The following is a 14,954-nucleotide window of genomic DNA, read 5'->3' as shown; positions in this document are numbered from 1 at the left end:
AAGTGCATGCTGTCTTTCATCATTCAGTTAGTTAACGAAAATACTGAAGAGAGCTTGGCTCTGGACAGAGCCCTGCAGGACCATATTTGAAATGTCTTCATTTTGACACTGAATCACCGAGGACCACTTTATTACAGTTTTTCATTTAGCTGTGCACCAATCTGGTAATTATTTCACCTAGACCATATTTCCATCATTTGCTAAAAGAAGGCTCTATGAGATCATGTCAAAATGCATCACATCAGCTGGCCCTCTATTTCATTAAGCCAGGTACCCCTGTCAGAGAAGGATCATAGAATCATAGAATGGTTTGGGTTGGAAGGGACCTTTAAAGGTCATCTAGTCCAGCCCCCAATGAGCAGGGACATCTTCAACTAGATCAAGTTGCTCAGAGACCTGATATGAGTTTGACTTGAATAATTTGTTCTAGACAGGTCCATGTGGGCTGACTTATTGCTTTATCATCCTTGTTAGTATTTTTCATCTTGAAAAATCATCTTCATTTTCATCTTCATTTTGATCCTGATTGTTTAATAATTTGCTTTTGTATCTTCTTTTGAAGTAAAGTTAGGTGAAGTGTTCCATTAGTCCACAGATCTGCCTTTTTCTTTTGCTAAAGATAACTTGAAAGATGGTCTTCTCTAATCCTCTGGGACTTTCCCAATCTATTTTAAAAAATAATTTTCAACAGTTCAAAGATTATTCAAGAACACTTGAATGAATATTGAGGTAAGGTCAATACATTTGGTTTCACAGAACTGATGAAATCAATTTAAGGACACTTAATGCATCTAACTTACTTTACTATTCTTTAGTGTTTTAGTAATTTTTTGCTATTGTTGTTCAAGCTATTGTTTCTTGTTAAAATTACCTTTATGTGAAGCCTGGCACATTTAACTTCTTTTTTTCAAGTTTGAAGAAGAAAAGGTGGTAAAAAAGAGAATTTGTAGAATCTCTGTCCTTGGAGATATTCTGAAACCGTCTGGACATCGTCCTGGGCAACTGGCTCTAGGTGGCCCTGTTTGAGTAGGGGGATTGGACAAGATGACATCCAGAGGTCCTTTCCAACCTCAACCATTCTGTGATTCTGTAAATAAGTAATCTGTTATCTTTCTCATAAAATACAAGCTTTGTATTTCCTCCCAACACCTTGATTCTAACATTCACAGAACCTTTTCTTATTGTTCATTACTTTTAATTCATTTTTAGGCTACAATTTTCTGACTTTATTTTTGCTCTTTCTATTTACCCGTCCTTAGTAAAACTTTGTGCCTGTTTTTAGATGACATCTCTCCAAGGCATTGAAATTTCAAGACCATTGCATCTACCTACTTGAATCTCTTGCTATGCTCTCTTTCTCTTTTAGTGACTGCCAATATTCTGACATTTCTTTTCTCCTTAGGGTATGGCTATACTAGTAAATAAATAGTGCCCAAGAACAGCGATAGTCACAGAGATGGATTGGTGTGACATGTCCCGTAACACTGTTGACACTTACCTCCCAAGGGAGAGCTCTAATTGAGTACACTAAGTACACTAATTAGAGTACTGGCAAAACAGTGCCAATGACACCAGTGCCTCTTATCTGTAACTTTTAACTTCTTTCCTACTACTTTCCCAGGTCATTCTGGGCTGTCACTTTTCCGTTTCTAAGAGCTTTCTGGATACCAAAGATACTCCATTACCACTAGATCTGCTCATTCTGCACCTCTGTTATTGGTCATGAAAAGTCACCTGCACTTCCTCCCTCTATAATAGACATCTACTGTGACAAGAGGAAGTCTTGGTTCCTGAATAACAAAAGGGAAAAGCAATTAAGTCTTCCTGAACTTCAGAGCAATCAGTCTCCTTTACATAACATGAAACAATGGTCAGGAAAGCTAAAGCTTTCTCCCAGTACTATTTGCAGCATCATGCCTTTCTCTATTGGCTCTGTACCTGCAGACAACAATTTTTGAAAGAATCCTTCTGTGTTTCACTTCCCTCAGACAAGAACATAAAGCTTTGTAAGTATGATCTGCCCAGCATCATCCCTGGAGCTATCTTTGGTCTTCTCATGCATGCTCAGAATGGGGCTTTGGTCAAAGACTAAGCAGCCCTTCAATAAAGTCTTGGTGTTGTCAGACACGTATAGCAGGGCTGGGGGGAGCCATCAAACAGTCAGCAACCAAGACAAGGACAGTCCATCCTCTTGAACAGACAAGTTGTCTTGGATAGATATGTGGCTATGCAAAACTGAACAGTGGTACGCTGTCCCCTTTAACAGGATCTTTGTGGCCTCTTGGACAGATGTCCCAGGAATCTCGGAAGCTGGAGATGGCAGGCTGCAGAGGCCTTGCAGATACACACTCTTTATAATGTGCCATTTTTCAAAAATTCTTTGGTGTGACCATTAACCATTTTTCCATTTCTCTGATTGAATCTGGTAACAGCTCCATGTCTTAAATGTTTTTTTTTTCCCTGCCTTAGCTTCAGCTTAGCTTTCCTTACCTTTCCAAGGACCCTTACTCAGCTCTCCCTGTTTAACTCTCCCACTTCCATGTAGGGAGTTCAAACCACACAATAGCAGTTGCTTTCTTCATCATTTTGCTGACTTACTCCAATATTATTTATGCTGTTTCTCATGCCAGCTACAGGCTGCTTAGCATGTCTTGAATTTGACTCTATGCATATAGTTCACTGTCCCTCCCTTTTTAAGGAAGAAAAAGGTAAATGGGTGTCTCCAGCCACTTTTCACCTCTTCCTGCTTCAGAATACAATGATAGTGACTTTTTTGGTGAAGAGTGTGCACTCTTGGGATCTGGACTGGCATGATCAATATTCTCTTACCTCAGAACACTAAAACCCTCCCAAATGTTGGAAACACTTAGTCACTCTCTGAATTCATAATTTCAAAAATCCTTTTTCTGCAGTTTTCCCAAGAGTCTCACACAATTTATTTCAGATTTTCAGCATAATGCACTCCATTTGCTGAATATCTCATCAGCAGTATTAGGGATAGAGAGGGAAGAGTGCTGAAGATGGGATGCAATGACATTTTGCACTGGATCCCCAAAGATCACAGAAGGAGAAAGTGGAACAGCCGGTACAGATCTAGAATGTCTCAGTAAGCAGGAGTTTGCCAAAGAAGAGCAGTGCATGGTATAAATCAGAATTGGTATTTTCTTAATTAAGCACCCAAAAGACCTCCTTCAGAACCTTAAGTAAGACTTAGGTGAATTTGAAATCTTTTGAGTATCTCAGATAAACTAGCTCATCTAAAATGGCTCTAGTTATTTATATTTAGGTTCCTGGATTATTTCCAGAATGATTTACTAATGTTGAGTTTGCCCCTGGGCTTTCCTCTCACCCTTGTGCAGTGCTCTACCACCTGTGGAATGGGGGCTTTCTGGAGACACGTGGAGTGCAGCAGCAGGAACACATCTCACTGTCAGCACATGAAAAAGCCTGATCCTGCAAGAAAATGTTATCTTCGCCCATGCGCTAGCTGGAAAACAGGAAATTGGAGCAAGGTAACTTCATTCAGAGCTGTGTGTGAACAGTAAGCTTGCTAACTTCAAAGAGTAGGGAGTTCTAAATACTTCATTTTTAAAATAATTATTTACTCAGTGAATGCATACATGTTTCCCAGTTGACCATTCAGCACTAATCTACTAATTTCCTGACTAAGTTATTTATGGAAACGCATCTGCTCTGAATTCTGTTCTTCCTGTGTGGGGGTCGTGTTCATTAACTCTTGCCTCTAGAGCTAAAGCAGGGCTCACCGTCCATGTTCTGTGGAGATTCTAAGGCAAAGCTGTACATATTTGCATGTGGCATCTTTTTGATCTCTGCCTCCAGACGCATATACTAATTTTAAGAAGCAAGTGGGAATTTGGGAGAGGAGTTGGCATGTTCCTATTCACCCTTGCCACTGTGTATTATCTCTTACGACATTGTCTGTTTCCCATTCATGTAACCTCTTAAGTTTTATGTTATAAAAGCTAAAGAAAAATGTATTGGGGAGAATGCCTGCTATGGCTAGGGTCTTATTTGGTCCTAGTTATGTACGCAGTCCTGGTCAAGAGACAGGGTAGTGTCCAAGGTGGTAAGTGGAACCCAAGGAATTGCGTTTGAGATTTTTTGGTATTGTTAGATGTGTGATGAACACCTGGAAGGACTTCAGTGACTTCTTGAAGCTTCTTACATTTTGTCTTCACATTGTCTAAAATGGGGGATTCAAACAGTGGGTTATTTTTCAAGACTCAAATGAGGAAAATCTACAAAATTCTATTTGAAATAATGTTGATTTAATAAAGAAAAAGGTAGATATCTCAAACTTTCTCAATACGTATCATTTTTGCGGACAATGTTGTTGCCATTGGACTAGGGGGCAGATTCATACAAAGAAAAGGTTATAGTTACAAAACCTGTGTTATATTATTGTGCTCTTTGACATAGAATTGATCTATACGTGACATACATGACCCTTTAGAAAGTCCAGGAAAGGCCAAGGCGTTACATAACCACATTTTAGCCTTTGAAATTCATTTTAAATGATAAATAGACAGTCTGCAATCCCAGTTGCAGTAGGGCATATTTCACCTTCACTTTTTCTTCATAAATGTTATTGCTCTTGCAAAAAGTGGATGAGAGTTATGTCACAGAAAGTAGCTAGAACTCAGGTTTAATGATAAAATATTATAGGAAACAAATGTTTTAAAGTGTAAGTCCAATTATGAGGCCAATTTGAGACAAAAGGCTTTTCCTAGCAGATTTCTCTTGTGTTAGCCATCCTTATTTTCTAGCAATTGAACTACACAAACCTAATTACAGTTTCATATATAAAAATGGCTATTTTTTGTTTGCTTTTGCAACTGGCAATTGTTTTTCTCATTACTCGTTTCAAACATTTTTATGTCACCCTATCACAGCAAGATGGCTATATTCCCCTGCTAGTGTAGTAAAGCTTTCTCTCTTCCTTTTCTCTTATCTAATTGTTCCCCTCCCTCAAAAGAGGGTGCTTCAGACTAGATCTTACAGTCTGAGTTTAATACCAAATATAATTTGCACATATTTTGGGGCTATGTGTACTCAGTTTCTTGCACAGTCACTTCTGTCCATTGTTTCTATCCAGAGGGACAGAAGCTTCTGTGAACAAGAGCAAGGACTCCCATCCATCCTTCAGCTCCCTGGGGAAGTATTATATTCAGTTTCCTTGTTCAACTGAAGAATGCTTATTTACGCAAAAGAGAACAGCATCAGTTGTTGTATTGCATCATGGCGGTAAAGGTGAAAGCTGATCTGAGGTTATTCAGTGGTGTCGCTAGAATTGGCTTTAATTCTGGATGAAGGCAAAATAATTACATGTATATTTGTCCTTATCCTTGGGGTAGCAAATTCAGTTCTTCCTCAGCAGCAGGAGAGGTCCTGGGCTTTGGTAGGTGGGGACACAGTCCGATGCTGCTGCAGGAGACCTTGGAGCAATCACTGGAGAGAAGTAGGAGACTGCAATGGCTCGCTTGGCTCGCCAGTAGTCCTCCAAGCTGAAAAGCGATTTCACAGGCAGTGAGTGAGGCTCAGGGTGTCTCTCTCTTCTCTCCCATTCTCTCACACCCAGGCTGCTCTTGGGGTATGGATCCTCGTGGTGCCACGGAGGAGCGAGGAAGGTGAGGGTGGGAACTGCTGCTGTGGGATGAGTCCACCATCTCCCTGTAGTATCAGCAGCAGCTCTAGTCTATGGGCCAAGATGAGGAGCGGTTTTGCCTGAGCAATCTGCTGCCATGGACACTGACCTTTCCCATGGCTGAATGAGAAATGAACTTATGCAGCTGTGCCTCTTTCCTCCCTTCCTCGCTCAGAAATGACTAAAGAACTGACAATTTCCCTGCACACAGGATTTGTTTATTGTATTTATTGCATTATGACTCTTTCACTATGACATTTTTGGAAACAGCTGGCAAGATTTCCTAGTTAAATATGCATTCATGTTATTAACGGGTGTTCCAGTGAAAAAAGGGAAATATTTGTATGGTGTGTTCTGATTTGCTGTGATGAAAACTACAGTTTTTAAGCCTAACAACAGATTGTTGTTATGGTAAACTGGAAATTCCTCTGTGAGTCCGGATGCTCAAAGCTCAGGCTGTCCTCCTTTTCTGTGACTGGGGAAGGGATAGCTGCTCAGCAGAGCATCATTTAGAGATGTCCCCCTTTCTGTTTTGTGAACAGTGCTCTGCTAACTGCAACGGCGGTTTCAAGACCCGAGATGTTCACTGCGTTGATGTTCGTGAAAACCGACTTCTAAGGCCTTTTCATTGCCAATTACTCGGATATAAACCACAGCCCAACACTAGTTGTAACGTGGAGCCTTGCTTGCAGTGGCGTGTGGAGCCCTGGAATGAGGTATTGTTCTTTAAAAGAAGCTTTGGGAATGAGCAATTACCTGTCAATTAACAGTGACTGTTAGATCCCATGCTGTTAGGTAAAGTTTCACTCCAAGGAAGACGTGCAGTTAGTACCACTCAGAAGCTCTGCAGTCCTTGTGTATGGTTACAGCAAAAATTATCATAGACGTTCGTAAGACTTCCCAGAATCATTCTTAGGATTGCAGTGATACACAGCTAGAGCTGTAAATTACCATACCCTGAAAGAGAGAAGCAGATGGCCTGGAAAAAGATTTGTTTTAGCTGTCCTACTGGATCAGTAAATATGATTCATTCAGACTGATCCCTTTTGCTGCCATTTTAATGTTGCTTTCTCATTATGATTAATTTAGAATTTTCCTTTACACTTTTGGGCTGGAATTTTATGGGGCCAGAGACTGAGGTCAGACATATGATAAATCTGCCTTTTGGGTCACTTTGTAATATAAATCTGTGCCAACAAACCCATAGGCAGCCAGGCACATATTTAAGTCAGCTAAAGCGTGTGGACTGATTACATTTTAGTGTTTACTCCTACTAAAAGTAGCTTTGGAGAAAGCGCCCCAGTACTTGCAGCACTGTGGAGACCTGATGCTTTTGGATTTCAAGGGAGGTGATCACATGGCTTCCTTACAGGCCACTGACAAATCACACCTGCAATAAGGAGGAGACCAGGATGTGGGTTTCTGGTCAGAGCAGTCAGCAAGGGTTGAAAAAAATAAGACTAACCAAATGACTGCACCTGTTTGCCACTTAAAATATTTTATAAAAACACTTGCCCAACCCTGGCAGGTGTCCTCATGCTAAGGATACTGGGTAGAATTGGATTGAAAAGGTTCATTTATCAGATGTCAGCTCTGGTCACATGTCCATAGGGATGCAATTCCTTGTAGGACAGGAACAATGCATTATATAAAGTAGATCTGGCGCCTTATCTCATGTCAGAGCATGAAATCTTTTGTGTATTTCAAGGAGGCTCTACTCCAGACCTAGTGAATAATAGTAAAAAATCATCTGGTAAGTAATACTAGAATGTGGGCAAAAGAATGTTTAAAAAATAACCTGGGTCATTGTCTTCGTATGGTGCTTTTATTGCCAAATAGTTAATCTGTGGTATGGATTGGGTGAATTTCAATGTCCCCAACACTGAATGAGATGTTGCATCTCATGAACTTGTACGGTCTTCAGTAAATATTACAGATTAATCCTGCAGACATGTAACTTCCAATCTCATATCTCATTCTTGTTAGAGAAGGCACTGTTGCTGGTGGTGCTGCATGAGCAGTTGTGTGTTGCCTGTTCTGCGTTGCCACTTCCATGCTGTCCTATATTCCTTGCAATAATACGTGTCAGGAACAGCTTTCTCCCAAGTATTTTGGACCAATAAGGGCTTCTTCCCTGTCTCTGTCCAAGCATATGATGAAATAAATGTCTCAGTGCAGAGCTTTTCTTCATATCTGGACTATAAGACTTGATATGCAGGTTAGCCTGTACAACTTTCTAAATCACATAGATCAGTGACATGCTTCTTGTTACCTGTGGCTCCACATTTCTAAATGAAGTACATTTGCTACTGTCTTTATGGTCTGTTTCTGTTTTCTCATCCATTCCCATCTCTGTGCTCACGGGTTTGTGCATCTCTTTTGTTAGTGTTCCAGAACATGTGGTGGTGGCCAGCAAAAGCGACATGTCTACTGCCCAGAAGAAGGCTACTGTGACTGGACAAAAAGACCTAATGCCATTGCATCATGTAACAGGCAACCCTGTACACAGTGGACTAACCAAGCGTGGGGCCCGGTAGGATTAAGTTCTTTTTTGTTTTATTTGTTGTCCTGAGTTGGCCATATTTGGTCATATTATCCACTTGTCTGTGAACTTCAGTGCCTATGGCAAGTATGGTTTCTTATGCACAGGTGGAGCTACAAAGGAAGATCTTTTGAAAATATTACTAAACATTTTGGAGCTAACCCATCTCAGTTCCTTCAGGTGATAGACACTGTAGCTTTTACTTTTTGTTGCTGCATTAGATGTTGTTGGATGGAGGGCAGGGGTTTTTTGTCCTTATCTAATAAAAAAGGAGTTACCACTGACATTCTTCCATTACTCATTTGAAATTTTCCACTGGAAGAGGCTACTGGGTAGTAAATTCAACAATATTCAGTTAGATATAGAATAAGGTAACATTTCAAGAGGATGACAGGACAAGAGCATCTTTAGAGAAGGAGGGAAAAGCTTGAATTGCTAATAAAAGTCCCTGATACACATCTTCCAAATACAACTAGGCTGTTTGATCTGTCTGTGCTTCCAGAGCCTCTCCAGTCATTGTAATGTTTTAGCGTTCAAGACTATTTTTGGGGAGATTGGGGGATGACCCGTAAAGCAACTTTGTGGAATGTTGGACTTGCCCACACAAACAGAAATTCTGAATTTTGACCAATAGCCCTCTACTTTGGCTTCTGGAAATCTAATTGACAACTATGGGGTGTATCTTTGGGGAACTTTCCAGTATCTGCAATACATGTTTAGTTATAAAGAAACCAATACATCTAATAAACCTTTCCTTCCAGTTTCCTTAATAAACCTATTCATACATTACAAATAGTCTTCACAGCAGAAGAGAACATTGAAAGAACACCAAAAGCCAGGCGCCACAAATAAGGAAATAATGGAGAGTCATTTAACACAGAAAATTTAATGAGTTGGTTTTGACACAAAGCCATTAGATGGGATATGAGTATAATGTAATGTAGGGTTAGTGTAACTCTAACACTTAAATATGGAAGTGAGAATGCTGGGACATGCATAAAATGAGAAACTGAATACCAAAATATATAGCAGCTATTTTACTGATTTATTAATCCCATTTATTTTACTTTATAAAAAAAACTATTTTAAACATTAATCTACAGTTGTTGCAGGAGTACCCAAGATCTTTTAATGTACTTCACACCAATAATGTTGTGTCTTATGCACAGAGATATACATTAGAGAGAGGATAATTTGCGGAAAAATTAAAGAGGAACCAGTCCTATCTTCATCTCTTCCACTTTATTAGGTGGCATTCTCTAACTGTTGAAGTATTTATCTTGCTGGCAATTATTTATCTGAAGAGAAAAATAATTTTAAATTACCTGGAATTCTCAGACGCTCTGGGATGTAGGAAGAATTAAATACATTTACAGAATAGTACAGGAACATGTTTTGAAAATGTTCTTTTTTTATGGCCATCTTGTGTGCAGTCAGAACAAGCAGCTGGCAGTTGTTTTGTGGTCATAAAGAAAGGGTAACCACAGTGTAAATGTCACCAAAGAGAAAACATCTCACTGAGCTTTTTTGAAATCTTCAGCTTGGTTATTTCTAGACCTAACATTGCAATTGATTATTCATATTTAATTTAGATGGTTAGAAAACACAGGAAACAAAAAATGTCAATGTGCAGTACTAATTTGGATTACTACTCTCTTACATTGTAGGACTGGCATTTCAGATGATCCTCCTCCTCCTCTGTAGAAAACAGTCCTCTTACCCTGGTTACACATTCCAAGATGCTGTATTTGTACTATTTACCCCTCCACCGTATCCTGCCAGATCTGGCCATGATGCACCATGGAGGTGTCTGGATGGAGAATGCAGTACACAAAGTACTTTAGTGTCATTGGTTCTGGATCATATGGCATTTTTAGCTTTCCGTCACATTACAGCTCAAATATTGGCATATTACACAGTTTCCATGTAAAAGACTTTTATATATGTTAAAATTACTCTCTTTCAGTGCACCGTTTCTTGTGGAGGGGGCATTCAGCAAAGAACTGTGAAGTGCATGAATATAGAAACTAATGAAACTGAAGATGACAGTATGTGTGTGGATAAACCCAAGCCCACAGGGTATCAGAAATGCAATCTGCAAGAGTGCAGGAAAAGTACAGGTATGATAATTCAGCTGCATCAGACAGTTTCCAAAAAGCTCTCCATTTGTGCTGAGATTCTGCAAAAACTCGGAGCTGACCCAATTTATCAGCTTGTTGTGAATACTACAGGCTCAGTAATTATAGGTCAGCCTGACCTGCTACTGCTCAGCTGCACTGTTGGCAGAATCACATTGTCACGTTCTCCAGCCCTACCGGCCTTGTGTTGCCATGATGGGGAATGCAGATCTCTGAGCATGCATCCCTAATTTATGATGCCACAACTAAATGAATAGGTCTGCTGGTATTGACCTGTTTTAGGTAACTCACAGGCTGCTTGAGGGCTGTGGAAGGACATGCTGTGAGTCCAAACAGATGCCATTTCTTAAGACAGATAGCCCTATGTGAACTGCAGATTCTGGACTGGGAGTGCAAGCAAGCAAAGTGAGACAGACACTGTAAGAAAAATCTGACCAGCAGTGAACCCAGATACACTCTTAGCACTATGAATTCAGTGTCCCACAGGATGAGACTGTCTCCAAAACGAAGAGGTAGAGAGAAGTACTCTTGTGACTCAGGGTGTCCTGTACCTCTCTCCTTCAAGGGCCCAGGAGCCCAGTTGTGTAGATGGTAATAGCCCAGAAAAGAAGTGGTAGGGGAGGGAGGAAGCTTATGGAAGGGTATCTTTATCTGTAGTTTGCGTACTGCAGTATCCAGCAGGTACCCTCAGGTAAGAACAGCAACAGCTCAGAGTCCTTCTGGAAGAGCCTTCAAAGGCCTTTTGGAGGAGGATTCTTCCCTCTTAGCAAGTCAGCAGTAAGGGTCCAATATGGCAACGAGACAAGAGTTTGGCTCCTGAGGGCAGTGCAGATCTGGCATACACTTGAGAGTGATGCATCACTCCTCCTGCTGTTGAAAGATCTTTAGCACATGTTTTGCCCTAGGGTTGAATTGGTCTGCTTATCTCTTGTCCCCCTCATGTTCAGAAAGACAGACTCAGATAAATCCTACCTACACAGATTAGTAATAGTTATTTCTGTGAATAAAAGCTCAAGGGGCCAGTAAAACATAAAAAAAATGCCCTACTAGGTAGACCAGTGGTCCATGCAGCACAATATTGTGTTTCCAGCAATGGCATTAGAAGATGCTGCTTAAGGAGAATACAGGAGTTTAGTCCTCTCCTGTGATTCATTTCCATGGTATTCCTCCAGTATTCCCAACTGACATATTAGGACTATTAAAGGCACCCCTTTTAGTGCCTTTTAGTTTAAATTTATGGAACTGTTCCCATGAATACGTTGCATCCCTTTTCGACCCTGCGATGCTGTCTGCTTCCACCCTCTCCTGTGGCAGCAAGTTCCAGAGGTTCACAGCCTGCTGTGAAAAGAAGTGCTTTTATCTGTTTTAATCTACCTTTATACTAGTTTCATTGAGTTTCCCTAGTTCTAGTGTTGAGGGATTTGCTGAACAGCAGCCTTGCATTCGGCTAATCCACCACCTTCCTGCTTTTGCAAACCTTGACTCTCCCCCTAGCCATCTCTTCTCACAGCTGAGGACCCCCATTTTGTAATACCTAACTAAATCTGACACATCTCAGTCTATTAAAGCTACCGCAGACCTATCAGCACCATAATACATACAGTACCATATTCTGGTGTTGCAGAAAGGGAAGTGTAGTCAAGCTGAACAGGTAGTTGCATGTGCCTTGTCTATGCTCTTCTGCCTGCCCTGCATGGCTCTGCAGCATGCTGCCAGCCCATTGTACTTGTCCTAAATGCACTATTACAAGAATGCAAAAGTACCAGACTCACAAATCATTGTTGCTAGATTTTCTCTGGCAGTTCTTAAAAGTAGAAACATTAAAGTGAAAAACATAGATCAGCTATGTCTGCTGCAAAAGTAAAGCCTCACTGAACAGTACTAAAAGAGTGCTGTATTTTCAAAGACAGAAGGTCATGTGAAGTTTAATAGGACCCGTTCACTTAAAAGTCCTAAAATTTCAGGGGGATCAAGCTGACCTGTAATACAAAGGAAGAGAAAGCCATCATAAATAAGAGCTTTAACAGGCATGACTGTCTGGCATAAGCAGTTTAAAATTCTAGAAATACAGATAATTTGTCAGCAAAATATAGCTAATTCTTCTCATCTTCTCCACCATAGGGCTACCCTGCAGCAAAGACCAACTGTCGGTTCACTTCTGCCAGAGGCTGAAAGGCATTGGCAAGTGCTTGCTGCCGTCAATACAGACTCAGTGCTGCTTCACGTGTAGTCAGCCCCGAACTCGTAACAAAGCAAGATATTGGGATCAGCGAGGCCTCAAACAACAAAATTACACTAAATCTAGAAGAAAATCACCTCAAAATGCAGAAAACAACAACCAAGCTGCTCGGCACTAGCTGTTTTTAACCTAGTTGATTTGAGTAGGGCTTCTGTTTACGGGTTTTACGTTCCTTCTTTTTTTTTTGAACCATCCAACATAAATGGAAATCTGTCATCAAAACCAGGAAAACACATCCCTTAGGGTTACTGCTTCAAATTTTTCCCTGTAGTAGTCCAAAATTTGTAACATAATTTACAAGGTACCAGCAGCTAGTACTTCTTAGGCATGCATAGAGGCTAGAAACAAGCTTGCAAGAATTTTTTTATTTTTTTTAAATGAATGTTTTACTTGTTCTTTCTTCCATCTCTTTTTCAAAACCCGCTTGAAACAGCAGTACCACTTACTCAAGAGTGCTGAGTGAAGGTGGCCAACGGGGCAGCAGACACAGACCTGCACTGTGGGCCAGATCCCTCTATGCTCACTCACTTTTCTGTTTTTAGGAATCAAGGTGAAGTGGCAGTGTTTCTCTAAATTGTTTGCTCACTTCATAAATTTAAAAGCAGAGTTTTATAATAATTGATTATGGTATGTAGGCCAAATTGGAACATTGGGTTTTTCAAAAGAAAAATCTTCATTTAGTATTTGACCGAACCTCTAAAGCATACCTCAGCAATAGCCTGTCCTGGCCAGTTTTCTTCTGCTACAAATGTCTTGCTGTAACCTGAAAACGCCACCAAATATGGGATGTTAAGTTCCCAAATACATTTTAAGAAACATTTCTTGCTACCATGAAAGCAGAGCTGTTTGCATTTACCACTTTAATAGATTGTAATTCACATTTTAATAGATTGTAATCTATTAAATTGTAATGATAGAGCTATCATTTAATCCAGTATCTCCTAGGTGAGTGTAAGCCTATATCCACAAGAGTACTCTATCACCTCACTTACAGCAAACTTTTCCCCCAGTGCAAATCCTTGATCATAGTGAGGGTAAGGGCACCTGGGACAGGAGCCTGAGACCCAGAGTATCTGCGTAGCTCCAGCTATGCAGGAGAGCACTAGCCAAATAGCGTATCCATTTTGCTATTGAAGAAAAGGGCAGAACAAACTTTAGGGAGACCAGGCTGGACCCTTTGAAGCAAAGCTGGGCATTTTCGAAAGAGCTGGACAGAGCCTGACATTTAGATTCCTTTGAAATTCAGCAGGATTTGGACATCTTGGTTCTTTGTGCTCTTTTGAAAATCTCAGATTTACTCTCTAGGTACCTGACAATTTGAGATTGTAATACAGGGAAATGTCACATTTTATGCAGTGTAAAGTGAGACACATAGCCATGAATCCAAGTGTCACCATGGTTACAGATCTATGACTAGCAATAGCCCTATTTCTAGACAGACCTTTATGAAAGTTAATAGAAATACTTGGGCCTGGCTATAATGTATTAACCTAATGATGGCCACAAGTTTAATTGTCCTTTTTCGTAGGTTTGTGACCTTTGGCTAAGGGCTCACTTCTTCACCTGAAGTCACTGGGAGTTCAGGATATGCAGCATGGTAAGGTTAGATTTATTAACCTCTGTGATGGCAATATAACCCCAGTTATAGGTGCTGATAAAACTTAAAATCCACTGTTAAAAACATGGTGCTAGTATAACAGATGTGGGGATGACTTACAATGGTGCATGTGCACGCATGTATGTACATAGCATACACGCACATACTCTTAAAATAATACATGTCTATGGCGTTGCTGGCCAATGCCAGACATAATGCTTTTCAAGTTTCACAGTGTGCTTACATCCTTCTGAGGTCCTGAATGGCTACTGACCCTTTGAGCAATAGAAATCTGGGCAGTTGTTATTCCACTGGACACAGAAATATTGAATCATGTGAAGGAGTGGAGGTGTCTGATGTGATTCAGGAAGCATTTGGGCAGGGCTTGGCCTCAGGCTGCATTGTGTAGAGCAGAGCCTGTATTGCTACGTCCAAGGCAGTTCTCTGATGGCCAAACAGCCTAGGCTGGTGCACAGTGCAGATGCTTCTGATGCTCCCAGAAGCATCTCCTAGGATTTGGGCAGGACAAGGTTAGATTCACTTCAGAGACAGACTCTTCTGTGCTCAGAGGTACCTGCAGTGTTTTATCTACAGAGGTCAGCAGAAGTGGGCCATCAGGTCTGTGGGCTAATAAGAAAAGAGCTGACTGAGTGGCTATAGTGCAGGTGGGAGAAAAAGTGCCTGGGAGGGTTGTCCCTTCCAGTGCTCCTTATGGCTAGTATGGAGTAAAACCATTTCTGGCTTCATTGTTTTCTTCAGGGAGCTGTAATTTC

The 14,954-nt window shown here is 40.7% G+C and overlaps 1 protein-coding gene across 5 annotated transcripts in view; it reads left to right on the top strand.

Annotated features, from left to right (window-relative positions):
- Positions 1-13,459, top strand: part of ADAMTS12 (ADAM metallopeptidase with thrombospondin type 1 motif 12) — a 172,252-nt gene extending 158,793 nt beyond the window's left edge. For all 5 annotated transcript variants that reach the window (XM_075527122.1, XM_075527121.1, XM_075527124.1 and 2 more), the window contains 5 exons: positions 3,360-3,512; positions 6,208-6,381; positions 8,052-8,198; positions 10,174-10,327; positions 12,467-13,459. In XM_075527122.1, coding sequence (XP_075383237.1) covers positions 3,360-3,512; positions 6,208-6,381; positions 8,052-8,198; positions 10,174-10,327; positions 12,467-12,702 — 864 coding nt within the window. In that variant the 3' untranslated portion in view covers positions 12,703-13,459. The remainder of the gene's footprint in view (positions 1-3,359; positions 3,513-6,207; positions 6,382-8,051; positions 8,199-10,173; positions 10,328-12,466) is intronic.
- The last annotated feature ends 1,495 nt before the right edge of the window (positions 13,460-14,954 follow it).

The sequence above is a fragment of the Mycteria americana genome, chromosome Z (assembly GCF_035582795.1).
Source record: "Mycteria americana isolate JAX WOST 10 ecotype Jacksonville Zoo and Gardens chromosome Z, USCA_MyAme_1.0, whole genome shotgun sequence".
Classification (NCBI taxonomy): domain Eukaryota; kingdom Metazoa; phylum Chordata; class Aves; order Ciconiiformes; family Ciconiidae; genus Mycteria; species Mycteria americana.
This window is presented reverse-complemented; position numbering and strand designations above follow the sequence as displayed.